Genomic DNA, 26,009 nt, shown 5'->3' with positions numbered 1-26,009 from the left:
TCGCTCTCCAGATCACCTTATTTTTTCTACAGCAACACAAGCAGACTAGCAAAGAGAGACATGACTGGGTATGCATGGGGTCTGCAGGTCTGCCTTGGTTTTGATCCACACTAGCTGCTAAAGCTTATCAGGAATCTCCTGACCTTGCAAAACAGAATGAGAAAGCAGAAGGGGAAAGCCAAATAATCTTGGAAGAGCTGGTTACATGGCCCACCATCACTAAAGATTTGTGTCAGGCTGGGGACAAAGTTGGAGAACAGAGCTGTGGGAATAACAGAATTTTTGTTTGTTTTTCAAGCTGAAATTAAAACCTCTAGGTTTTAAAAATAGATTAGTTGAAAAGTAAATTGTAAGAAAGAACAACTACAAAGTCATTTATTCAGCAAAATGAAAAGGAGGTGAGGAAACTGCATTTGGAGTGGGGCTAAATGTGTCATTTGAGCTAAATCAACCCCTTTTACTGCTTTTTTATCCTAAGAAAACAAAATGTAATTACACATTGTATATGCATGAAAAGGTTGGTACCTATGGTGATACGGAATTTAACTATATTCCAGTCCATTTACACAGTTGTGTATGTATTTACCTAAAAGAGAAGGGAGAGGAATTCATCTTGCATTTGTCTGTAAAGGGTGGTATAAATTGAGGGCAGTATAGAAGTGTATGTGTGCACAAAAACACATGCCTTTCACTGAGACAGGTGTCAAAAGACCTACAGTCAGTTCGTTTCAAGGCAGACGCCGCTGAGTCACGACTCAGTAATTACCATTAGAGCTCCATGAGATCATGGTGGGGAAACCCCTCTGGGGAGAGACAGCCGGGATGAAGAGCAGACCCTACTCTTCCACAGGCAGCAGGTTTTGCATGCGTGCACACAGAAATCCCAGGTGGGAATCTTGGAGAAGGGTGGATGAGAAGAAAGGTAGGTATTGTTGCATATACGATTAAGGAAAGAGCCCTTACTTCAGCTGTGTGCCCCCACCCGAGTCCCAAATCCTCAACAAACATAGAGGAGAAGGCAAAGAGAGATTATATTCCCCCTGAAGATGGTACCTTGCCATTCTTGGTTATGTTTTAGCCTGATGCTGTGACAGATCAGAATCAAGCCAGGTGAATGTTTTCACCCATTACCATTCCTCTGCTTGCAGCCAATGAGCAAAGACAGCGCTACTTGCCTTAAGCTCCCCATTTTTCTACAACTTTCTCTCCACATGCATGCAGATATAGTTAGGCAACATGCATAGCATGGTAACGGATGCCCCAAAACAAAGGTTGAGTTGATTCTTCGCGCGTTTGGGCTTATGGTTCCTACTAACACAGAACTACTCTTTCCCCATCCAAAGAGCCTGCCTGGAGCAGGATCCTTGGAAAGGAAGAAAAGCTTTGTGAATGCAAAATACTTTATCAGTAGTGGCAGTGGAAATAGAAACCAGATTTTCCTAAAACTGAAACGTAGCATCATTACTAACTTTAACATTGCTGCTGTCACTCCACAGCAGGGATTCCAGCTTTGGGAACTGATTAGTTAAAACCAGCAACAATAACAACAACAACAACAGCTACAGCTAGAGAAAAGTCTTTTTGCAGTCGGGCTGCAGTTGTCTGAGGAGATGAATTCCACCAAGTGTTTCTGCTGACATCATAAACCGATCCAAGCTCTGCTCTTGTGGTTTATGATCTCACCACTAAGCACCTCCATGGAATTATTCCCTCATATCTTACTGCAGCCCATCCATTATCCTCTACCTAATTGCTTCCACAGCACTGCTGCAACAGAGATTTTTCCTACAGCTGAACATTTGTATTCCCAAGAGTTGTCACCTGCTGGGTCAAGTTCCTCAATCTTTACATTTTATGTTACTACAATGCGAAGATGTTCCAGTGAACAGAAAAGCGTACAAACCCAACAATCAATCTGATTCCTTCCTTTGGATTTTCTTTCAAACAGAAGGGAACTTGCCAAAGATCGTATTACATCACACTACGGAAATAGGGTAGAGGGAAAGTGGAGCAGTGTCAAGCACTATCTATCCATTACAGCATTAAATCAAAATTCCCCAGTCAGTGTGATAACAATAAACTGAAATAAAGTCAATGGGAAGGGAGGACTCGGAGCAGACTGCAAAACTGGAAGGGATATGGCAGATGGATTTGGGTCGGTTTGTTTGTTTTTTGTTTGTTTTGTTTTGAGGTATGGGAGTTGGGAGTGACTAACACCGAGCTAATGATGTCCAGCCTGACTCCTGACCACTTTAAGGCCCCTAAGCTCTTAGCTTCCCAGAAAACAACAGATTCATCCTGTGAAGAGAATTAGGGTGCTCCCCATTTTATAGCTGACAGTGAAAGCCCAAAGAGACCATGCAATTTGCTCACTCTCGCAAAGGAGGTCTGCGGTAGGCCGAAGAGCAGCAGGTCCATCTTTCACATCCAGAGTTTTTAACCCCCCAAGCCAGAAATACATCATTTCACATTTCCAATTTCTATCCTGAGGTTCCAAAATACAGCACACAGGGCTAAGCGAAGACAGTGTCATCGAATGACTACATTATTGGTCTGACACCGAGAAATCTGGGGGTCCTAGACTGAGCTTTGTGTATCTGGAAATTCACTTTCATTCTCTGTGACTTTTTCCCTCCTCCCATTTTCAGAGGCAAGACATCTTTTTATTACAAGATTTCTCTCTCCAGTGGGCCTGAAAGAAGTTTTTCAAATCGTACAGTTTCAGGGTCATACGTAACCTAGTAAACCCCAGGTGTTCAACCATGACTCCTTGACTTAGGCCAACAGAATCTAGGACTTTCAAAAGCTATCCCATCCCAATGCTGAACAAATCTAGGCCTACCTAGCACTGAGACGTGGATTCCTCAACCTCAGGCAGGAACTCTTGCAGTAGCTACAATACCACTAGGAGCGTAACTCTAGTGATTGTTTCCTCCCATCTAAGAGCAGAGGACTTTGTTATCTTCAGCCTTCAGAGAGGAGCTTCCCCAGTGCTGCATCATGCCTGATCATGCTGGCAAGAGGAGGAGCACATTGTACTACTGAGGGATGGCGTGACAGGCTGGTAAGGAAGTCCCACCACACTGCTAGTACGAAGTATCGAGGACGTCAGAGCATTTTTCTACAGCTATCTGAAGACTGAAAAACACTTCAAAATTTGAGCATTTCATTTTTGTAGAAAAGAATTACTGTTTTGGGGGGTGTGACCCTTTTTTCATTCAAAGTCTGGGGGAGGCCTTGCCAACCAAACTCTAACAAACTTCAGTCTATCTTCAGTCCCCACCACGTCACTTCACCATCTCCTTCGCATTCAAGACATTCGCTTGCACCTATACTTGCCCATCACATTTGCCTCCAGTGTAAACAGCAAAGTCTTGAGGGGAGGATTAAGCTTCTCTGTATTTTCTAAAATAAAATAATTTCTAAAATTTCTAAATAAGCCACTATTCTGGCTGTGAAATGCTGCAGCAATGGGACCAGTGACTGAATCAGGAATATCGCAATGTTGATAGCCTTTACTGTAAAATACTGTTACACCTTTCAGCCTCAGACACCAAAAACTGCACGAACTGCTGTCGCCTCTCCCTCCCACCCACTCGTTTGAAAAGATAAAAATCAAGGTCCGGGCTGCTGAGTCAGACGACAAACACCCAAACACGACATTTACTCGGACGTGTTTTCGGCCACCTCTTTACTGAAACTGTGTGTCACGGGGCTGCCGGGATGCTCTTTTAACCTCTTCCTGAGAAGCAAGCTGCTGAGAACCAGCCCACCAGAAACCACATGCAGCAAGAGAGACAACAACAACAACAACGGCTTTGTGAACAGGACACATTTCAAAACTTCGGGTCGGAAATTGCTTCTTCTCAGCCCAAAACCCTGAGCCACCGTGTCAAACACCCTGAAGACCTGGAGAAACATTATGGCCTGGAGGATAAAGCCCTAGCCCAGAAGTTGTGAAATTCCAGCTTTTTTGAACCTAGCATATGAACAACCTCCGGCAACTCAGGTTACAGCTCTGGGCCTCAGTTTCCCCTGAAAACTGACTCTCCAAAGCGCCCTGGCCCCCCCACAGAAAGCCCGAATAAAAGAGCTAGCTGTTACAGGTAATATTTTAGAAACGAAAACCTTTGAGGTGGCCAGACTTGGTGCTCCCGAGGGAAGCTCTCCTCTTCGTTAGGTGAAGAAGTACGATTTTCCACTCCGGGCTTAGCTAAAGCTGCAGATCGTTACAGCTGAAGGCACCTCGGTTAACTCAGAGTTTCCATTTCTCTTGGTTTTTTTCAGGTCTCCTTTTTAGTTTCAGTTTGTATTTCCTGCCTCCCTTCCCCCTCTTTCATTTTTGGGGCTTCAAATTCAAACGGAAACTGAAAGCGTCGCCGACTTCAAATCTTCCGCCTTTATCTAGTTTTGACTAGAAACCAAAGCAGACCAAACAAAACAAAACGGCGCTGAGATATCACTTTGGGGTTCAAAATGCTTTGCAGTCCTGAGAAGCTGCCTCCATTCTCATAGATGTGGGCCCATGTTGTCGTATCCCCCATTCACAGCGAGGGAAATCAAAACGGAGGCAGTTTAAATGGCTGGACTTTTTCTTTTTAAGAATATAAGGTGTTTCGAGTTCCTTGGCAGTACTAGATAGGCCTGGGTTGGGAGGCTCAAGACCCTTTGGAGTTTAAGCCCTGCACCTTCATGCAACAACTGAAGCACGTTCAGCCTTGCTCAGAAAATACATTTGATTAAATAAAACCAACTCCCCCCCACCCCACCCCCCCGCTGAGCAAGGAAGCTGCAAGCTTTGGGGAGCTCAGTTCTCGAGAAGAGCACGAGTTCGCTGCTGGGAACTACGGCCTTTGCTGCAAGTGATGTCTTCGGATTGGCCTCATATCTGCTGGCCTCTTGGCATCCCCCAGCCAAATAAACAATGAGGTTTTTTTAACTGATTTTGATTGACTTCTCTTCCTCTCCCTCCGTTTTTTCTGGCAGGGTTGCAAATGAAGGATCAGCTCTTTAGCGATTGCAACCAGAGCTATTAAGCCTACCCCATGAGGAGCGCAGAGAAGTGGTGCGCACGTATTTCTCCTAACTTTGCCACTTCAGGAATTACTCCCCCTGTCCTGGGAACCAGACCTCTCTTCCCTTCAGTGTCACTTGCACTTGGAAAGCAGAGGTATGCCAAAGCAAAACTCAACCCCGGGGGAATATACGGGATGTCTTACATCGCAGGACAATACTTTCAACACTTTGTTTTGGGACTGAAAAAGGAGGCAAGACAATCACCTGCTTGACTGAGCTCTTTGGACGAGGCAAACAAGCGTCACTTTGTTCTCACTTGTGCAAGCCGAGCAGCAGCGGAGTGGGGTACGGGAAGGTCACTACGGACACGTGATCTCATGGCAGGAGGACGGTTTGGTGGCTGAATGGGCTGGGGCTTCACTTTCTGCTCTCCTGCTGATATAGAGCTTAACACAGAGGGAGGCATTTGAATGCCTCCGTGCCTCAGTTTCCCCACTGTATGTTGATGATCTCGCTGTCTGCTCCCACTACAGCCCTCCTTACAAAGCACTTCCGAAATGACGTCCAAGCCTGCAGTACTGAGCCGCCAACACGCCAGCGGCTTCGTGGCCGTGCAACCAGAAAAGAGCAGGCACTTGCCTTGTCCCGGCATCAGGAATATCCCCCACGTCCTACTCACCACTTTCCAGCACCCAGCTGCAAGGCACGACTAGTCAAAGGCAATCCTGGCACACCTCAGCATGCTACGTTTAAAGATGGTGCCTAAAATAAGGCAAGCTCTGCCTCTCTGCTTAACGACAGCCACAATTGTTGGACCTGTCGATGAACACTGATGGCTTTAACCAAGCCCGTACTGACCATAAAAATGCTCCTGAACTTCTCTTGGGTATCTTCAAGGAGCAAAGGCCTTTGAGGGGCCAAATGCAACACAATTTGCTGGCCGTAAATAGGATACAGCCCTGCCAAAACCTTCCTCCGCTGCAGCTTGTATTGGCAGCTATGGCATTCTCCAAAAAAACATTTTATAACCCCGCCTCAGAGTTTTATGGCAAGAGCGTATAGAAGCAAATGTAAACCCTGCTGACCCTTGGGCTGCTTTTTGGCTCAAGGAATTGATTCTTTTTACATCTTTCTTTCCCTTCGCTTAGCCTCCTTAACTAACCACAGATTTCCAAGGAAGAAGGAAATTATGTTAATTGAAACCTTCTCAGTGCATTATCAGCTTTAGTGGGAGCATTTGGGGAGGGGGGAGGGCAGCGGGGATACAAACGATTAAATCACCCCTTGCTGGAAGACGTCAGGGTGCGAAAGCCCAGTTAACCACTTTCGGTCACACCAGGTCCCCACCTGGCTGGAACTTCCTCCTCCCAAGGGCCACTGAAACCTCTCACGTCAGAGGGCAGGCGACAGACAGCGCCGGGACGGGGCTGAACCAGGAACCCAGGCAGCTCATCTGCGAGGCGTCAGACAGATAAAATTTCGCCCGGCTCGCTTCGGCTCGGTTGCCCGCTGCCGCCAACACCGCGGTTTCGCAATGACTGCGATGGAGGCACAGGGGCATGGGGGCACGGCAGAGGCACTGCTGCAAGATCCGCCGCGGCCAGCTGCATGAAGCCCGTCTGGTCACATCTCCATCGGCACCAACTTGGACCTGGCACACGGGTAACAACACCCGAAACAGACACCGTTGCAGAGGGTGAAAGACAGGACCGAGGGGCAGGAACCAGTGCCAAGTCACTCCAGCTCCATCTTGAACCAACCCGCTGAGAAATGCCGCCCACGCCTTCCAGTCTCTCCTTCCCTACCTGACATCACTTCAGACTAAGTTATTAAAGAACGCCTTGATATTCTGACTTGAGAAGCTGCTAAATATTATCTAAACTACAAGTGGACATACCCAAGGGTTGAGCAGTTGTCACGTTTCACTGGCACGCAACTAGATCTCATCCGCGTTATGCCCTGCAACGGCTTGTCTACATCCCGACGGACGGACGATAGCTGGATCCCCAGAACACATTTTTAATGAAGGCACCCTCTAAAACAGACAATTTCCCAAGTGGTACAAAGTATGCAGGAAGGTAGAGCAAGTCTCCTTTGAAAGCAAAAACATCAGGAATGGGTCAAATTCTGCTCTTGTAGATGTCGATTTGGGGGGGACACATTTTATGACTAGAACGGCGGCATTTTGACATCGCAGTTGCCCGAGGAGAAAGAAATGACCAAGCAAGGTGTAAACACCAGGCTCCAGGGATTTCCACCAGCACAAGCGAGAAGTTTTTGGGAACAGGTTTAGCCGGAACGCTGTTCCAGCGAGAGTCCTCGGCTCATCCCCCTCCCAGCGTGGACCGGCTGGCCGGCTCTCCCAGAGCCTCCTGGCGCAGGCTGACTGAATGCCGCTCAAAATATTTCCTCAATTAGAGGAGAAAACAGGAATTTGCCACTTGTCTGCCTCCATTCTGTTGCCTGTCAGCGTTCGGCAAATATTTCAATCGCGGCCCTTTGCACGCTTCGAGCCCCGCGTGTTTAACCTCTGACCCGCCCCGGTCTAATCCATCGGCCTTTACCTTCACGGCTTTACAGCCATGGCCCGACCACAGAAGGGGCTTGCAGGGGAGAGGAGGACAAAAGGGGGGTGGAAAAACCCTATGACGGACGCAGAGATTGCAATATTTGACGGCAGAGGGGGCACATATTTGAGGTCCTAGAAGATGTCAATTGGCTTGATGAACCGGTGAGGGGCATTCAGGCTTCCACGTTTGGAAGAACAGTGTGGAAAATTAACACGTGGAAAAAAAAAAGGGAAGAGCTTCTTTTCTCTTGGCTCTCCTCCGGATGGCCTGCAGCACCTTGAGGTATCTAACCATCTCCAGAGCCTTTGCTCTTCTCCTCCCCACCTCAACCACTTCTCATAGCCTCACAGGTCACTGAGATTAGGAGCTCGCTGTCCGAGAGGACGTGTGATGAAAATAACGCCCAGACTGTCAACCACGGAAGCGTCAGCAAAACTTTGGCAGTGAAGGCGCGTAGGGCCCGGAAGCCCCGCGTGGGCCCTGCCTCCTCCCCTCCGTGATGCAGCCCAGCAAAGCATCCAGTGCGGGTCTCCAGGGGCCACAGCCAACCTCCCACTTCATGAGAAACCGCTGACCCTTCCGTCACGTGGACGCTTTAATTGTTCGCGTCGGTATTTTGCTTCTCTCCGCTGTAGACAGTTTGCTGTCTGTTATCTGCCCTTCATACGTAATTAATCGTGCTGTCTCCCGGCTCGTTAGAAACAAGCCCCTCTCCTCCCCTTTCCCCTCCCCCAGCCAAGTCGCAGCGTGCATTATTTCGGTTAAATCATGTTTAAGTAACTACATAAATAGTAGGTCGAGTTTGCCTTTTGTCCAGGCTGAGGCTGCCGCTTGGCTCGTTTCTCAGCGCGCCACACCAGGAAAGCCCTCATCGCTGAGAGCTCTCAAAGGGAAACCTTCACCGGCGCTGCGAGCCCGGCATAAGGCAGCCACGCAAGAAGAAGAGCGCGGGGCGAAGGCAGCCCCGTCCACCCTCGGAGCAGAAGGCTCGTGCAGTAGGTAGCAAGCACAAGGTGCCAAACCTGAACGGGAGAGGCGTAAAAGTCATGCTGCAGAGCAACATCCTGCAAAGCGGATGCTAACGGTCTAGCAAGAGGTAGCTGCAAGAAGAAGGCAAGTTTTTAGTTTTTATTTTTTTTCCCCCTTAGCTTATGGTATCCAGCCAGATGCACTTTCAGCAGTATCACTTCACACACCCTCAGTCACCCACTAAAGACCCAAGCAGACTTCTCTTGTGACTAGCCATGAAACTCGGAGGCTGCAATGGAACTGAAAGACTTCTGAGCTTTTCATTCAATTAAGAACAAAATGAAGAGTTTCTGAAGTGGGTTCCCTCAGTGCACTGGTTAAAAAAAATAACTGAGGATGTGGGTATACAGGTTCAAGCAACCTAAAAACCAACATGAATCATCAGCGTGAACTCAGACAAAACCTGAACCAAACTTTCTTCAAGGGTCAGGATAGTTCAGCTGGAGGCTGTAAGGTTCACTTGCTTGTATTTCTGCACTCCCAGGGAACAGCCACTGATGGAAAAAGCAAGAGAAAGCTTGTTTCCTTGAGATTTCCCTCTTACCTTAAGAGATTTAATCATCTGGATGAGCTTCAGGTGAATCACCTGAACTTTTGGCTACTGACTCTGGCCAAGACCTCCCATCTGCCTTGTGTGTGCATATCGCTGCTGATAGACCTCAGCTAGCCAAGTGCTTTAACTGATTGGACCAGGCTCAGTTTTACTGTATTGCCTGTACAAGGGTACTGAAGAGCTTCAGTGAAGACTTCCCCGTGAAAGGCGCTGCCTGCATTTCCAGCATTGTTATATTACACTAAGTTACTGCTTTGGAGAAATGCTCATAGCAGGAATGCAAAGCAATAACGTTCCCTCTTCCCAGAACAAGCTGGGCGCAGATGATGGTAGAGCAAAAGCCCTCCCGACCGCCTAAGACCAATGAATCTCACCAGTGACGCGGGAAGACCACCACGAAGAGCCAGGGCAAAGTCCACTTTTTCAGTCTATCTACAGTGGCCCTCTCTACCAGAACTGCTTCAGAAGGACGGAGGTCACAAGCATATGTTGTACAAGTCACTAAAGCTGTTTTATCAGAGACTCAATCTAAACTCACTTCCTAGGCCTGAACTACCAGGGAAAAATGCTGCTGTCAAGCTGAACTCCCCCCAGACAGCAGTCCTGCTTCCCATCTCTACCCAGTTGACCCTCATTAGGCAGCACATGCATCTTCAGGAGGAGGCAGTCTCCCTTGCAACTTTTTCCAAATATAGGCAGACAGAAATAAAATATCCAGTTTGGTCATTCAGAAATGCACCCTGCTTTTACATGATTTTATATTATTAATAATATATGCATTTCTTTTAAGAAAAAAAAACCTTCTCAAGAAGGAAGGGGGAAAGGAAGGAAGAAAGAAAAACATCCAGGAGTGGGGGAAGGGGAGAGGGGGGGAAAGGACAACAATCTGAGACTTTCAATGGGAATGTCCAAAAATAACACAAACAGGATCTCCCTGCCATCTGCTCCGATCCTCTCTGAATGGCTTTCAAAGTAAAAAGCCTTGCCAAAACCTGACAAACAAAGCACTGAGCATCAGTTTTAATGAAATACCAATACTGCGTTTCCCCCATCCCCCCTCTTTTCCCTACATATACGCACACACCTTCCACACCCCTCCAGTTGCCAAATAAATGACACTATGCAAAAAAATTTGCTTCGGTTAGGAAGCTGAATAAACAAGGAATAATTTTGCAAGTGCTCCCATATGTCTCTGCTTCTCTGCTTACAATGGACACTAATAAGATTTGCCATAACTAATTCATTCTTTCACACCACTACTCTATTCTCTACCTTAAAAAAAAAAAAAAAAAGTGAGAGAAAGAAATTAAACCCTGCCTATCCCATGTGCATTTTTCTGCAACTTTCACACAGCAGAAACACAAGTGTTTCAACAGGAAGGCCCATCCATCCCAGAACAGACACTTTCTGCTTAGTTTAGACCCCTCAAAGAGGCTTAAAGGTAAGTTTTACTGATGTTTAAGGGTAATGTTTGTAACTTATTTTCTTTATTTTCCATTCCAATAAAAACGAGGGGGGTGGTTAAAGGGACTGATGGGGAGACAAGAGCAGGGCTGTGACCCCCAATCCAAAGGCAACGCGTTAGTGCACGTAAAGCAGAAAGTGAGGTTCATTAGCTGGGAAAAACAACAATTCTCCTATGTTTTGCCTCGGCCCAGTTAAGCGGAGCAAACAAAAAGGCAAGCAAAGAGCAGAAACACCCAAGAAATCAATACCGCGTTCAACACGCGGTCGCGTTTCAATCATTTGGAGAGACGCTCACCAAGCACGGTGGCTAGAGGTGGCGATGGACACCTGACAGCGCCGCGAAGGGCAGAAACCAACTTCACTGAGTTTTTTCCTTTTTTTTTTGGTTTTGTTTTTTGTTTGAGGAGACACCAGGCACTGCTGGGGTCAGCTTTACTCCACGAGCTGGCGTTCAAGTCCACTCAGCCTCTGCAAGAAAGCATTTCTATCCATCCATATCTGCAGCCTTATGGAAACCGCTCTCCTTACTTGGAAACCATCATTATTCTCAGAGTTCATAATACACTTTATGTCCTTTCCGACTCCTTCCTCATGCTCGAAAATCAGCCTTGTTTTGGTCTCTTTGTCCAGTCTTTGGGTCTGCTTATTCACAGGGCGTCATCCTACCTGCCATCTAGGCCACTTTGCGGCAACTGATATCTGTATTTTCACATCTGACTTCACAGAATCACTTTCCTATCTACTGCTTTTTGTCCATGCCCCCCCTTCCCTCACTGGCTCTTTCTTCCTCTCTGGCTGAAGTCTCAAACTGTCCCTATAACATAACTTAGCATCCAAATGGTGCGTAATGCATTGGTGGTGACCAGCTATTTGGTCCAAGCTGGTTGTATCTTACAGAAGAAACTGAGCTTAAACTGCAGACGTTACCCAAATAAAGTGGCGAGGACTCCAGGCAGGCGAAGCTGTGGGAAGACAGAATGCAAAGGGGGCTATAGGGGGAACATAAAGCATTTCTACTTTTCCTAACCGGGGATTAACACATGGGTTTTAAACAAGGGGACTCCCTGCCCCAGCTGACAGCAGCAGCTGCAGCTTCTGACTTGCTCACGGAGTGGCAGGGAATCGAATCAAAGAGAAAAGAAGAAAGAGGACAACCCTTCCTTGGGGAGCAGGAAACACAATACGAGCTATTCTAAAACCCCTGCAAATACTGGCTTGATTTTAGGTCAGGCTTTCCATCCCCCTTCTGTCCCCCCCCCCCCCCCCCCCCCACACACACACGTTTCAGAACAAAGGGAAATTGGTATTTTTCGAAATTCTTCTGAAAGCCAACTCGGCAGATGGTTCTTTCCATACTGGGGAGGGAACAAAAAGAAAAACCTGCCAGGATACACATCACCAAGATGTGACAAAGATGGGCACGGTGGATGGCCTCTGACCCAGGGATTTCACAGAGGCCCATTAAACCATGTGGCCAAGATGGCCTGAGTCGACTTGTATCTCTAGCGTGCAGCTGCTGCTCACACTAAGTTTTATTAGCACAATACACGAGTAAGGCCAGATAGAGAGAGAGACAGATAAATGACAAGGTTTCCCCAGATTTCCATCTTTTCAGCGCGTCATGACAATCTCACGTGCTAATGTTAGCAGGTGGAAGTAAGGTTCAGCAGCCAAATTCATGATGTAATAGTAAAGGGCTTATTTAGACAGTAATTACTATCTGTCCTATTTCCTTGGATTTTTTTTTATTATTAATGCAAAGAGATCTTTTTTTTCTGCATTTATTCAGTAGGACTGTTCTATAACCTGAAGCCAGTGCACTTTACCAAAGCCTTAAGTATACATCAGTAATATGAACCCCTGCAAACGCAGAAAGCCAAAGGAGAATCACTGTCAGGTCACTATATGGCACTCAAATGCTTCAGGGTAAGGATCTGGCTGCCTGTCACAAGCTGCCCTCCCTCCTCCTTAAAACCTCCTCTTTCCACTCATTGACATCGACAGCCAAACTCCCATTATTTTCAGTGATGTGCCAAGCAGGCCCAAAAGCTCCATGGTCCAAGCACCCAAGTCCCACATTGCATGCAAGGATAAAGTATGATTTTGTTACACTTTGTATCTATAAATCAAAGCACAGAGAGCAGTAAAGGATATGCTGCCCTTCCACAGTTCTCCCGCATTTCAGAAATTCCCAGGAAGTATGTTGACAATTGCTGTCCATAAGTAACTAATAGCAGCTTCTGCCCACACCCAGAATCAAACACCTATGGGCAGATGAAGCCCCCCCATCATGCTCTTATATGTTCCTCTTGCAATCGGTTTGCTGTAGTCACAGAAGGAAATAGGCTTTTCCCCCCACCTCTCCCTCGAATCAGGAATATAATTATAACTAACCAATGGAATTAAGAAAGAAATGGGCTGGAGGGAATTCATCTCAATGATTACATAAATTATTGAAGAAAAGTGTCCCATGGAAAGTGACAGGCTGTCTTCAGGAAGAGTTCTCCAATGACTCAGCTGAGCATTGCTGAATGTCCTGTAGATTACAGAACGATTCTGCAATATCGGCAAAACAAGAAAGACATTAATTATCCCTATCTAACTTACACATAAAAGGGTTATAAGATAGAAATAAAACATGTAATTAATTCAGTACCATGGGTTCCCTTGGAAGATGCAATGAAAACAAGTGCCTCCAAGCTCCCTGTTACTATGTATTAAGCAAGATACTGACTCCAGGGCTGTCCCTATAGCTGAAAAGGCTTTGGTAGGAGGGGTAAGAGGCAGGAATAAGGGCTGATCAAGCCTCTCTTAGTGCTGCTCCCCAGCGGGAAAATATCTTTTCAGTTCTATTTTTCTTAGCCTTAGAAGTAAGCTTTCAACAAATTACCCACTTGGAAATCAGGCAGATAAAGTTTAGCTAGTTAGGCCAGCATAATACTTCAGCATAGACTGTGGGAGAGGGGGAGGCTATTGAAAAAGAAAGAAATCATTTTAGAAATTACAGCCTAAGCTCGACTTTGAAGGTGCAAAAAAACCAATTTCCTCCGTTTCCTTCTCGGGACAGCTTGCCAAGCGCAATTACAGAAGAGCCGCCTTCTCACCAGAAGCACGCACCGGTGGTTGGAAGTGAGTGACGCTACCTCGCCAGCGATGCAAGAGCACGATGGGTGGCAACATATCCGAAAGCCCACCGGTCAGACCTCTCCTCGCCAAACAAAGCAGGGCAGTCAACAAGAGCAGCGGGGCCGTGGCCTCTGGCGCGGCTGCTTGTGCCACCACATTCCAGTGGGAGCATTGGGCAAGGGAAGATTACACACAAATGCCCTCCAGGCTGATCCTCATCTTTCAGCCGTGTGGATCGAGAGCGGCTCACAGGAAGCCACCAAAGCTACAACACTACTAAAGCGCTGAAATTCCTCAATGAACCACCCAGGTTTATAGCGGTGGAGTTGCTGTTACACCGATGTCAACAGAAGATATCATCTCTCTCTACAAACCTTGCCACCCAGGTGAGACAGAAAGCCATGAGAAACCGATGAGAAGATAATGATTTGTCCAATAAATACTCATTTGACTCTTACCACATTTTAGGGTTTAGAGACCAAAAGGGACTTTTAAGAGCATCAAGTCTGACTGATCACAACACAGGCCCAAAAACTTCACCCCCAGATTTCTGTATCAAGCCTTAACTTTTCTTTGAGATCAGCTTTATTTTTAAGCTGCCAACAAAGACACAGGCAGCCACGAACTTTGAAAAAAATTCACCAGTTTCAATGGCAAGCAGAAGAGGACTGGTGTCCAAAAGGGCTGTGCACGTATCATTTGATGAACAGGCCACCACTACCTTTTCTAAAAAAAGACTGTCTTCTCAACTATTGAAGCAGCCCGATCTCTTGCCTCCAGTGCTGACATTTTTAATGCATTTTTCCCTTTTCTCTCTGCCTTTCTGTTTTCATGTATGGTCATATTTCTGACCTGTAATTCTGTCATGAAAGTTACTTGTGACCTGAACTTGTCAGCCTTCTGTCACTATGTTCAGAGAATTACATGTATACACAAGCTGTCCACGGGACAGAGGAGAAGGTCAAGCTGCCGAGACTTGCAAAGGGAGCGCAGAGGAAAGCTCCTCAAGCTGATTCTGTTGTGCAGCCTCTAACCAACCAAACTATGACAAATACAGAGGAAGGAGTCCCTGTGATGTGAGGATCAATTGTGTTATGGGTAAGCAACCATCCCGCGATGAAAAAGGCCCGAGTGTTACCCCTGGCTCATGACAGATTCCTTGAGTGAGTCACTTAACCTCATTACTCTATTTCACATGCTGTACTGAGAGACAATATCGTTTCATTTCTCCTCCCTTTTTTTTTTTTCTACTGAGCTTGTGAGCTTCTTGCAGAAGGGCAGTCTCTTCTGATGCCTTCATGCAGGGCCTGCCACAGTAGGCATCAGCGTGCAGCAGGAACAGGAGGCACTACCGTAAAACAAGCCTGATAGAGACATACTCAGCTCTGCAAAAACAGCTGCAGTCGACTGTTCATCTTGAATGACCACGTCCTCATCTTCAGCAACACTCTCTCTGGCATGAGTTCAGACCACATCTGAAGCATTCAACATCATTTCTGCATTAAGACACCTTAGCCCTTCCGCTGTCCCTCTCACCCCCTAGCCCATAGCCCTGGGAAAGAAAAAAATGTATCAAAAAATATGTTTTAGTTTTACTTCATACCACCCGGAACAACTGGAATTGTTTCCAGGCTGAGCATCCCCCTCTGAAGCAGCTTGTGTCCTGCCAATGGTGCATGTACCACAGCTTGAGAACCCCTGTCCTAATATCAACTCACTGCAGCTCGGAGTCCAAATATAATCACGATGTAGAAATAGCACTTCATGTCCTGAAATGAAGGAGCCAAGTGCCACTGGTTTAATTCACGTTAGAGGTCACGGCAAGAAACAGAAAAAAAAAAAAAGTTCTTACAAAACACAGCAAACTGGACTTGTTCTTGAGGGTCACGTCTCAAATGGAATCACTTTAAGTTTCAAGAGTAGGAAAAGTCTTAACGTTAAAAAACAAAACAAAGCTTGTTTACTCTGGATATTTTTAGACTGGTTTCCTAAGGAAACAAGGCTAATGTGACCACACTCTGGGTGCGCATGTCTGTGTATGTGAATATGCACACAGACTCTCTGCCTGCTCTACCCGAACCTCTCCTCAGTATTTTTTTTTTTGACTATTTTGGCCAATTTCAATCAAGTTTGACAGAGGAACAGAAATCTTTATGGTGTTATAATCCAGAAAGTTTTCTTAAAATTGTTAGCTGGCCAGAAGAAAGGGACCTTATAGGGGCTCTCAAAGAGGGACTAGCCCATGAGTTCACGTATCATTAGACAGCAGAGAAATCACGTAAAAGAAAGCCATCAGAAACCAATCTTCACAAATTTCAGTGCTCGCAGGAAAAAAAATAATAATAATACCTCGTGGGCAATGTTGGGAGAGGCAGCAAGTGAGGGCAATGTGTTGGGCTGTGGGTACGGGGTGAACCCTCCAATCCATCAACATGAACTCAAGACCAGTCCATCATGCAGGGGGTACTACAGTGGGGTACATGTGAGCTTGTCTGCTGCGAGAAGCCAGTTTGGGAAAGAAGCATGTGAAGGATTAGACCTAACCTGAGGGGGAACAGCTGGGCATGCGGGCACATGTGAAAAAAAGGTTGAAGACAAAAAAAAGCTGGAGGTAAATCAGCTGCTCTCCATGGTCACATGTGCCTGTAAGCAGAGGAGGGGGAGCACTGCATGGAAGAAGAGAGGCAGGAGGAACGTGAATGTGTGCATGAAGGACCAGCTCCCTGCACATCCAAAAGATGAAGACATAACCAGGGCAGGGGTTTTGCCACCTGCCACCATCCCCTCTCTGCTGGCCCATTTCACATGGTCCTGCTGCAGAAAGCGTGCCGGGGCAATCGGCTCCCGCCTTCTGGCATCTCCAGGCTGCAGGTCCCAGCTCCGCCACCGCCTGCCTCCAGCTGCCCTGAACTGGTCCCAGTTACTTCCTTCTCCACAGCCACACAGCATCTCATCAACGGACCAAGCAGCATGCAGGACATTTTGCTGCATTTTGGGGAGCAGCACAGCACGAGGGCTGCCAGGGAACAAGGAGATGGCACAGAGGGCCAGCGGAGCTCAGCCATGGGAGGGACCCGCTGGAAAACAAAATCAGCCCTCGACACAGGCAGGCTCTGCAAATCCCAGTCGTGCAGCGGCTAATGAAATGTGGCAGCTCTTCCTCTTTTGGCACTCTGCATTAGGCAGTAAAAGCCTGCTCAGGTTTCCCCAACCTGTCCCACCACTCCCAAACTCTTGCGTCTTTAAGAAATACTTGACTACATGCAAAAAAACGTCACCGATTCAATGGGAGCAGAGGCAGACAGTGAGGGATGGGTATCAGCTGGCTCTCGGCAGAGCACAGCGATGGAAAAGGACCTGCTTTATTCCCACTGCAAGATATCCATGGCATGATGTAAGGCAGACACTGCTCCAACATGCAGCAGCTTTGGCAAAGAAGAAGGAAGGGTAAAAGCTTGGGATTCAGCTGTCCTGTTATTGCATAGTGCAGGTTGACCCACCTCCAGGAGGGGCCTGCTTCAACTGGCTGACAACACAGAGCGCCCAAGGGGCGCCCAGTTCCCCGGCTGGGTGCCTTGGCAAAGTGTCTTCAAGGACTGAGATGAATCTGGGCCTAAGTGGTTTTCAGCTCATAGTAAAACAGGTCTCCTAAGATTTAAATTATCTAAGAAGAATGTCATTCTCTCCCTTTTTTGGGGGGTGGTCGTGGTGGGAGGGCACCAAATTGCAGCTGTCTCATTTGTGTCTTCAACAACGCAGTAGGGGAAAAAAAGAAAAAGAAAAAAAAGTAGCTAGAAAGAAACTCAGGATAAATATCAAAGAGCTGAGTTCATGTAACTTTGCACTGGTATGCTTGGGTAGAGAGACTGCAAAAACGCCAGGAGCCTCGTGCCTGCTCGAGCAACTCTGAATTGGTCTTTCAGCAGCTCAAAACCCTGTTTCACCTTAATGCAACTAGAAGAAGTCTCCCTCCTTGTGCTGGTATTTCTGGGGGTTTGCCCCTGTCCCACGACCCGGGCTGAGGTCTGCAACACTACCCTTCACCTCCCACTGCTCTCATGAGCATTAGGTACCTGCAGTCAGGCTCGTTTAGAGCAGCCTCAAGGCTTCTCTAAGCTAGTTTGGGGACCAAAGCAGCACAGAAACAGGCCCAAGCTGAAGAGGCTTGGGGGGCTCCATCCTTTGCCACCATACCATCCCTTGAGAACCACAAACGTGCAAGCAACTTCTCCTTGCTAACCCCCATGCAGCCTGGGGAGCAAGCACTTATGCCAGCTCCTGAGCCATGCTCGGGATGCGATTAGGAAGAGCTCACGCGCCCAGAAGAAAGCTCAAGGGGGGGGTGCCCTTTGCAAAGGGAGATGAGCACACCAGATGAGCAATGTGACGATTGTGCACACCAGTGGCCAGGGAGAGGAGTAAGGCACAGGGGTAATCTGGCAAGAGATGTGGATGCACACAAGAACCGGGAGGAAAGGCGAAATGTGCAGTCAGCGATGCAAAGAAAAAGGAGAGAAACAGGGGGAAATGGTCATGATCTTGTGGAAGAAGGAGGGGTCCAAAGGGAAAAGCATGTGAATCAGAAAGCCCTGAAGGAGGGAGGAAAGAGGAAGAGGGGGACCCAAGCAGAAAGTTGCCTCTGCAGGGCTAAGCAAGGGAAAAGAAGGCAGTGAATGGCATTTCCAGGAAAAAGGCACTAGGACAGCTTCCTGCAGGCAAACGGGATATACCTGCAGCAATCCAAAGGAAATCAAAAAACATGTAGCAAGAAAAATCCAAGGACGGCACTTCCTCCGACTGCACAGAAGGCAGCTTTACTTCCAGTTGACTTGCTGCTGCTTATCTTGCAGCAAGCAAGCATGCTCACCCATCTCAAGCTCTCAAAAAAGAGTGCAATAATAATTACAAAAAAAAAGTTTACATCCTCTGAGGCAGTAAATTATGTATATGATGGAAGCTCCAAAGAAACTTTGTCAGGATATATTTTAAAAAAGGTGGGGGGGGGGGGGGGGAAGTGTTTGCAGACATAGGAAAACAGAGGGCAGCAAAGGAAGGCGGAGAGGAAACCAAAGAAACAAAACCAGGGAATTACTACCCATCTGGAGCTTGTTAAGTGCTGCACGATGGGCTTGGAACGGATTGCTCCTCTGCCTTTGGTGCCACGCTTGTAGTGCCCTGCAAGACGGACGGCACGTTTGCCCTGGTCCAAGGAAGGAGCACTCTCGGAGGGCGCCGGGCTGGAGGCGACCCTGGTGCAGGTGGGAGAGCACCGCCACGTGCAGCCAGGACCTCGTCCTCAGGGTGCCTTGCCTTTTCTTTTTTCCCTCCCTTCCTTCCGTCCCTCCCCTCCGACCAGGCTAAATGAAAACGGAGCCGTCTGCGGGTTGAGAAGCGGCAACGGTTGAGCCAGCTCCATCCCCAGGCGCGAGACGGCTGAAACACGAGCTAAGGCTTACATAACATTTCTGCATTTTCGAATCACTGCACGAGCGCCCGTGCGGACAAAGCGAGCTGGAATTCATCTCTAGAGCAGCCCTGCAAAAGGGGGAGGAAATCACCTTCGGTCTTATTTTAAAGAGAGGAGCGGGGGGAAGCTGATGTGAAACTTGGCAAGGCCCCGACCAAAACCCAAGAGCTCTTGGGTTAGAGCCAAACACTGAAGGCAGCAGACCCAAGCTTCACAACCCGGGTGCTCTCTCGCCCCCTCGCCTTCCTCGCCAGGGGACGAAGGCAACCACACCCAGCGAGATTGCCTCCTGCGTTCCCTCCCCATCACCTAGCATCCCCGGGGGCAATTGCTCACGCGGAAAAGCAACATGAGGAAAGTATTTAATGCATGTTTACTTCCTTTTAATATAGTGTAGCAGCTGGAATCAAAGTGTGTGTGGGGATAAATAAAATAAAACAGGCCTCAGCACATGAGCAGCACAGCGCGCTGCAGAGCTCTGCTCTAATAGCCACCAGTCTGCCGACCACAGCTTGGGAAAGCAGGCGCTAGCCTATGCTGTCTAATTAGCAGAACAGCCAAAAGCTTGGGAACTGGCATATCTTCTTCCTCCCTAAGTGGCCGCCGAATAAATCCTATATCCCTAGTTCACAGCCCCTTTTAACAGTGCTGGCATCGCCAGTCCTTTGTGTACCCACATGCTGTTACTTAAATTGCTTCCATGTTTTCATTACTTGCCCTCTGCGCCATGAGCATTGGAACTCCTGCAAGAACACTCAAGTGGTATTTCAAAGCGCTGGGGACTACTGTAGATGTAGCTTAAATTATTATGCAACAAACTTGAGCGATTTTTCAAGTCCTAACAGAGTTAGCTCCTCCTTAAGGGGAAAAGAAAAATTTGGGCACTTCTCCATGAGGTGCAAGACAGCCAGTCCCACCTGCTGGGAAGAGAAGCACAGTGTTCCCAGCTCAGGTTATGCTCAGCCCTCCATCCGTACAGATGGATCTGTGCAGCACAGCCCTGCATACACGAACTAGGCGGTAAACTCAAATAATGACACTACTCTCATGCCCAAGGGAAACGTATATGTTGGGCCAAACTCTCCTGGCAGAAGTCCACAGAGGACAGTGGCACTGTGCCAGCTAAATATCTGGCCCACTGATGCAAGTGTGCTGTTGCCCGCTGCCGCTGTTCCTCCCAGTAGTTGCTCTTCTGGAGTTTGTGCTGATTAAAGCAATGGGCAATCGGACAGTCTAACCCTGGAGAAGTAAGCGTCAATGATTTAAATACTACTATTGCTGTCTTACCCCTGCTGCAGCTCAGGACATTTCTGCAAGTATATGCAAAAACTACCTGCACGTTGCTCTCTCGCAGGAAAACCCACAGATGGACCAGACAGCCCCAGCTCAATTCAAGTTTCAACTTGTCGCTTCCTCCTAACCCTATCTTTACAAAAATCTCTGTAACTGCCATGAGACACGCATATCAGCCATTAAAGCAATCATGTGCTTTGACTGCTGGAGCCTTCCTCCCACCTATTTCCAACCCCTCTCTCCTGTAGCATCTTTCATCGCCCCTCGATATGAGATGTTTGCAGTCAAGGCCTGATTCGGGAACCCAAAAGCCAAGGGGCAGCTGCCCAGGAGATGCAGAATCAGGACCTGTATTTACCACTCCCTGGGGAGGGTGACGCAGGTCTCTGGGTGTCAAATGCCTCAAGGTCACAGCACCACAGGCCTTCAAATCCCTCTGCAGGTTTCATCACTGCCAAAGCACCTCCAGCTCGCTCGACCCTAGTTCAGCAGCTGCCACGCGGCAGCCGTTGGTGTTATGCTAATCAATGCACCGGTACGGCGGGCCTCTCCCCATCTGTTCAGAGGATCCATCTGCGGCTTTTTATGGTCAGGTCAGGCCAGCGTGGCCCCAAAGAGCTTAAAGTCGGTGTACGCTCTGCAAACATACACTAGATGCGGCCGCATCAGGGCTGTGATGATCCACCTCTTTGAAACTCCTTATCTTTGCGCAACTAAGATCTCACCTGGAGCGTGACCATGCTGCAAGGGTTTTTTCTTTTTCACATACAGAACTAGCTGTGAGGATGTGTTTATTTAACCTTCTCTTTGGATGGCTACATGGAAGGTGTGTCCATTCCTCTGTACCTGTCTGACTGGATGACAAATGGAAATGAAAGCTCTGATTTCTAAGCATCCACATTCTCCCCGGTCCAGCCGTGGCAGGCACTGGTTAGCAAGTTGTTTTTCTTGATGCATGGTCACGGAAGGATTACTCGTGACACCCTTATTATCACTGAGTATGGTCTTACACAACAGTTAGTCCCTGGTACTATTCAGGGAGGAAAGGGGAGTGGAAAGGAGACATTACTTAATGCTAAGAAGGCTGCCCATCTTTTTCAATACACAAGAAAATCTTACTGCGTTCTGGGGCCAAACCTCCAGTGCCTCTCTGCTGTGCTAAAAGAAGCATCTTCCATGCACACAGTGTTTTATCCACAAGGAGTTTAAGAAAAAAACTCCCCTTGATGTCAGGTTTTTCTCCCAGTTTAGCTTCTAGGGAAGTAGTCTCGAAGTGAGTAAGACTAATCTCCCTGGGCTATGCCTGGAATGAGTGGGAAAAAAGACAGTCTGCTTCAAAAATATGATTTAGAGTTGCTAGCAGATTTTTGGTTTAAATCAGTCGGAGGAGACTGCGTCTACACAGAGCCATTGGCAATTAGTCTCCTCAGACTTAAAGCAGCCTTCTGAGCATCCACCACATCTGTGAGAAGTGGAGAACTGCTACATCGTGAGGGATCAAAGCTACATGAACAGGAAGGCCAAATTATCCCTGCAGCTCTAATCAGTGGTTTTAAATCCCAGAGGAATTCATCCACAAATCTGTCCATGTTTTGGAGATACTCATGCATCTTTCATCAAATGTGTATTCCTAACCAAACTCATCATGAAACCACCAGTGCTAAAGAGGCAGAGATGAAGTACTTATACTGCGATAAAGACTCCATGTGAGCAAGGCTCCTTTGTCTAACACCTAGGACAGAAAACACACCCCTACACCCAAAATAACATACTTAGTCCCAAGGTTTCCCCCCCACAGTGCTGCTCAGAACACTTCAGCTAAATGTATGTGAGAACTAAGTACACGCTACATTACTGAAAATTAAGCCAACAACAAAACAATAGGGTGCTTCTGGAAGAAAAACAGTTAATAAAAAGAAAGGATTCTTCTCACTTTCCACTTCCTCTCCTTGACTAAATCAGAAAGAATCAATTTTTTTACCCAACTTAAAGTATCAGAAATTTCTCTCCAAAAGGATATTTCAAGAAAATGATAAGCATCGGGAAGAAAATGAGACTTATAATGGAAGTATTTTCTCAAGCGTAACTATAGTGTTGCTAGCACAATGCTGTAATCAAGAATAATAGAGCCGTTAGCCTGGTATACAGGAGTTGTTCTCTGTGCACATACCTGTATTTTAAGATGTAGTCAAAAGCTTTAACTGCCAAAAGGCTTGAGCATTTGTGCTCAGACACAAAGCAGCTGAGAAGTGGGTTCCTTCATTTATCACTCATGTAATGATTAATCTTGAATCTCAATTACGCACAAAATAGAAAAGGTCTGGCTGAACTTTTGATCCCTTCAGAATTGGTTAATATGAGGGATCATTCAAAATCATCTCTACAGCATACACGGGAACACTGGAGGATACCTAGTTTGTATTAGTTCCCTGGTAGCCAAGCAGGGCTTTGCAAACTGTGCGAAGGTTATGTCCTGGACAAACTGCTTTGGGCAGGTTTAATCCTAGCTTCCTTCTGCTTTCAGGAGCTGCATAGGCTTAAAACCCTGTCTCCAAGCAGACAACTCTTCAGCTGGTCTACTCCCACCCTAGGGTATACCAGCAACAAAGATGCTTCCCTCCCAAACAAGCATCATCATGGCCTAGTTTTGATAACAAGGCTGATTAAATACTGTTTTATTTGCAGAGGAATAGCCAGAAGTAACCTCCAGAGCCCAGTTCTGCTCTCTGGGGCAGGCTGCTTTCCTGTGAGCAGGATGGTCTGCTGCACACAGCAAGGGGATGGTGGGGAGAGCGTGGGGGTGGCTGACGACGCTGGCTGTCAGCTGCTACGGAGGAAGAGATCTGCATGGGTGGGAGAACACAGGAAAGAGTAGGACCTTACCTTCTTTCTGGAGTGTGCTCTGTCCTCCTCTTTAGCTGCTTTGCTATTTTTCCCAGCTCTGGAGAGCTTCTGCTCCCCAGACTGCTTGATGGTGATTTTGATCTCAGGAGGGCAGATATAGTTCTCCAAGTTCTTTGGGGGCTTCTTAGCTCTCTTGGTGGTCTGGATTTTTAGTTTTAGACTCCCCTCTGTGAAGTTAGCCTCCTTGATGGAAAACTCCTGCTCTTCCAGGCCATCTCCTGCCACCCATTTCTCACTGTCCGCATTGGAAGTGGAATCCACATCTCTCCCAGAACCCAACTCATCCTCTTCCTCGGGCTCCATCCGTTCTCCGCTCACTGGGATCCCTTTCCCCGAGCCCGAGGCAGGCAGCATGGTCTCCCCTGTGCAGCTGGAGGCAGGTGGAGGCTTTGCAGAGGTAACAGTGGCTGGCAGAAAATCTACCTCTCCTCCCCTTTGCCGGGAGCTGCCTAAAGTCTCCCTTGGTTCCATAGCAGTAACACAACGCACTGGAGTCTTATCAGAGGGAAGGGGAGCACAGGAGGCGATGAAGAGAAAAAGGGCAGGTACGATCCCAGGAAACAAATGGTAACTGTCTGCAGGATTCAGAGTCCCAATAGTCCAGACGCTGCAAGGAGCTCAGAAGAGATCAAATCTGCAACTGTCAAAAGAAAGGAGAAGAAAAAGGAAGTTAGCACTCACACATGCACCAAATGCAACTGTGGAAATGACTGACACAGAGCACGTTCGGGCTTCCCCTGCAACATCTCAAACACTTTCCCTGAAGCGAAATGGGAACTGATGCTGCCCGACATTTCCCAGGGCTGGATCTGGTATTGTGGAATAGCTGAACCAAAGAACAATAGCCATGTGTACTGCTACGTTGATAAAAGTGGATATTCCAGAACAATAGCCATGTGTACTGCTATGTTGATAAAAGTGGATATTCAAAAGCATGGAAAACAGTCTATAAATACATACTCCTTAAATTCTGGATTTGGGAAAGAAGTGAGTGGGGAACCAGCTCTCCATCTCTGTGAATGCTCTCGTTATTGCAGAATGCTCCCTGTTACAGTCTTTTTAAAGGAAAAAAAAAAATATATATATATATATATATAAAAATAATAGAGGCAGAGACTTGCTTGCCTCAGGTTAAACAATAACCCAGTGATCAGAACACAGAAAACACAGTTTTGCCGTATGAATCAGGCAGAAGAGTTTCAAACTTCTATTTTTCCCACTTCCCAGGCAAGAGACATAAGCACTCAGCTGCTGGCTATTCTACAAGGGACTCCACTTTGGATGAATTATTCAACACTCACTGGGCCACAGGCACGCTGTCTGGAGCCTGAGATATTCCCTTGGGCTGCCCAAGTGTAGGAGGATCCACCTGGGTCTCTCGCATAGCGGGGACTTAAGTACTGAGGGCAATGGAGGAAACCCGAAGTCAACATTTTCCAGAGCTACTCCTGCCCTTGGGTACCACCACTTTGTGGCAAAGGCCCAGGCCATCGGAAGCAAAGACCGTGCTCTCACCTTTTCATATCTGGGCTTTCTTTCTAGATATTACCAATTGAACCCTCCAAAATGGAAACACTCAAATCCAGTATCTTCTGAAAAAGTCTTGGCCAAAATTAACATCAGAAGCTGTGAATAGTCATCTAAGGCAAAAAGATATATCATCCAGTGACATAAAAAGGCTGAGCCAAATACCAAGCGTTTGGTAAAAAGATACACACAGGGCGTTGTGAAAGCTGTTCTTTGTCAGTATTAAGGTAGTTTCACACACTCTCTCTGAACTCCCCCATATAAAATCCCCAGTCTATGGCAAGCCAGATCAGGGTACAAAATTGGCAGAAGAATAGCTCAGAAAAAAAAAGGAAGATACTTTTATGCTGCTTTAGTACCCTGCAACAGTTCCCCAGGGGGTCAGAGGAGTGTTGCTTCTGGCATACAGAGAAGGAAATAAGAGCACACTGCCAGGAGCAGGTGCTGGGGGTACAGACCTATGCTTTCAGCAGTAGCTCCCTCTTAGATTAGCTTTGCTATAATGCCAAACCACACCCCTTGACCAAATACAGGCAAGATCTGAGTACAGCCAGGGATTTCCCAAGCCATTCTTAGTAGCAATAAACTGTAAAGGAGAAACAGAAGTGATCCTGTTACCTATCACCAAATCATAACAGCACTTTTAGTGTGTTTTACTTCAAAGCACAGCTCACCAAGAAGAGTCATTCATGACCTCCTATAAGGACTTCACCACTGGCTTCTTTCTGCTTCTTAGAAGTACCTTACATGAGCTTAAAATTCAAAGACACATAATAACAAGCACCTTTCCTTAGTTACACAGCTGCACTTCCACTGGAGTATGGCCATGGGTCACTTGTCCAACCCTGGCCCATATACCTGGTAATGGGAAGTCCTAAACAACCTACAGCTCCATGAAATCATTGGGTGATCTCCACCCAGGTCCCAACAGACACAAATTCAAATAAAGTCCCATAAATAGCACAAGCTGACAGCCCAAGCAGAAGGGGTGGGGGGAAAAGGAGAACTGTCATGGAGCCTGAACCACCATCTGGCCTTAGAGGTAGTTTCTGCAGCT

The 26,009-nt window shown here is 47.2% G+C and overlaps 1 protein-coding gene across 5 annotated transcripts in view; it reads right to left on the bottom strand.

Annotated features, from left to right (window-relative positions):
* The window catches only part of LOC112994466 (SET-binding protein), a 263,221-nt gene that overhangs the window by 221,951 nt on the left and 15,261 nt on the right, over positions 1-26,009 (bottom strand). For all 5 annotated transcript variants that reach the window (XM_064500827.1, XM_064500828.1, XM_064500825.1 and 2 more), the window contains exon 2: positions 23,405-24,065. In XM_064500827.1, the coding sequence (XP_064356897.1) occupies positions 23,405-23,896 (492 nt within the window). In that variant the 5' untranslated portion in view covers positions 23,897-24,065. The remainder of the gene's footprint in view (positions 1-23,404; positions 24,066-26,009) is intronic.

This window comes from Dromaius novaehollandiae, chromosome W (genome assembly GCF_036370855.1).
Source record: "Dromaius novaehollandiae isolate bDroNov1 chromosome W, bDroNov1.hap1, whole genome shotgun sequence".
NCBI classification, from domain to species: domain Eukaryota; kingdom Metazoa; phylum Chordata; class Aves; order Casuariiformes; family Dromaiidae; genus Dromaius; species Dromaius novaehollandiae.
Note: the sequence above shows the minus strand (reverse complement) of the source record. Positions and strands in the feature narration are given on the sequence as shown.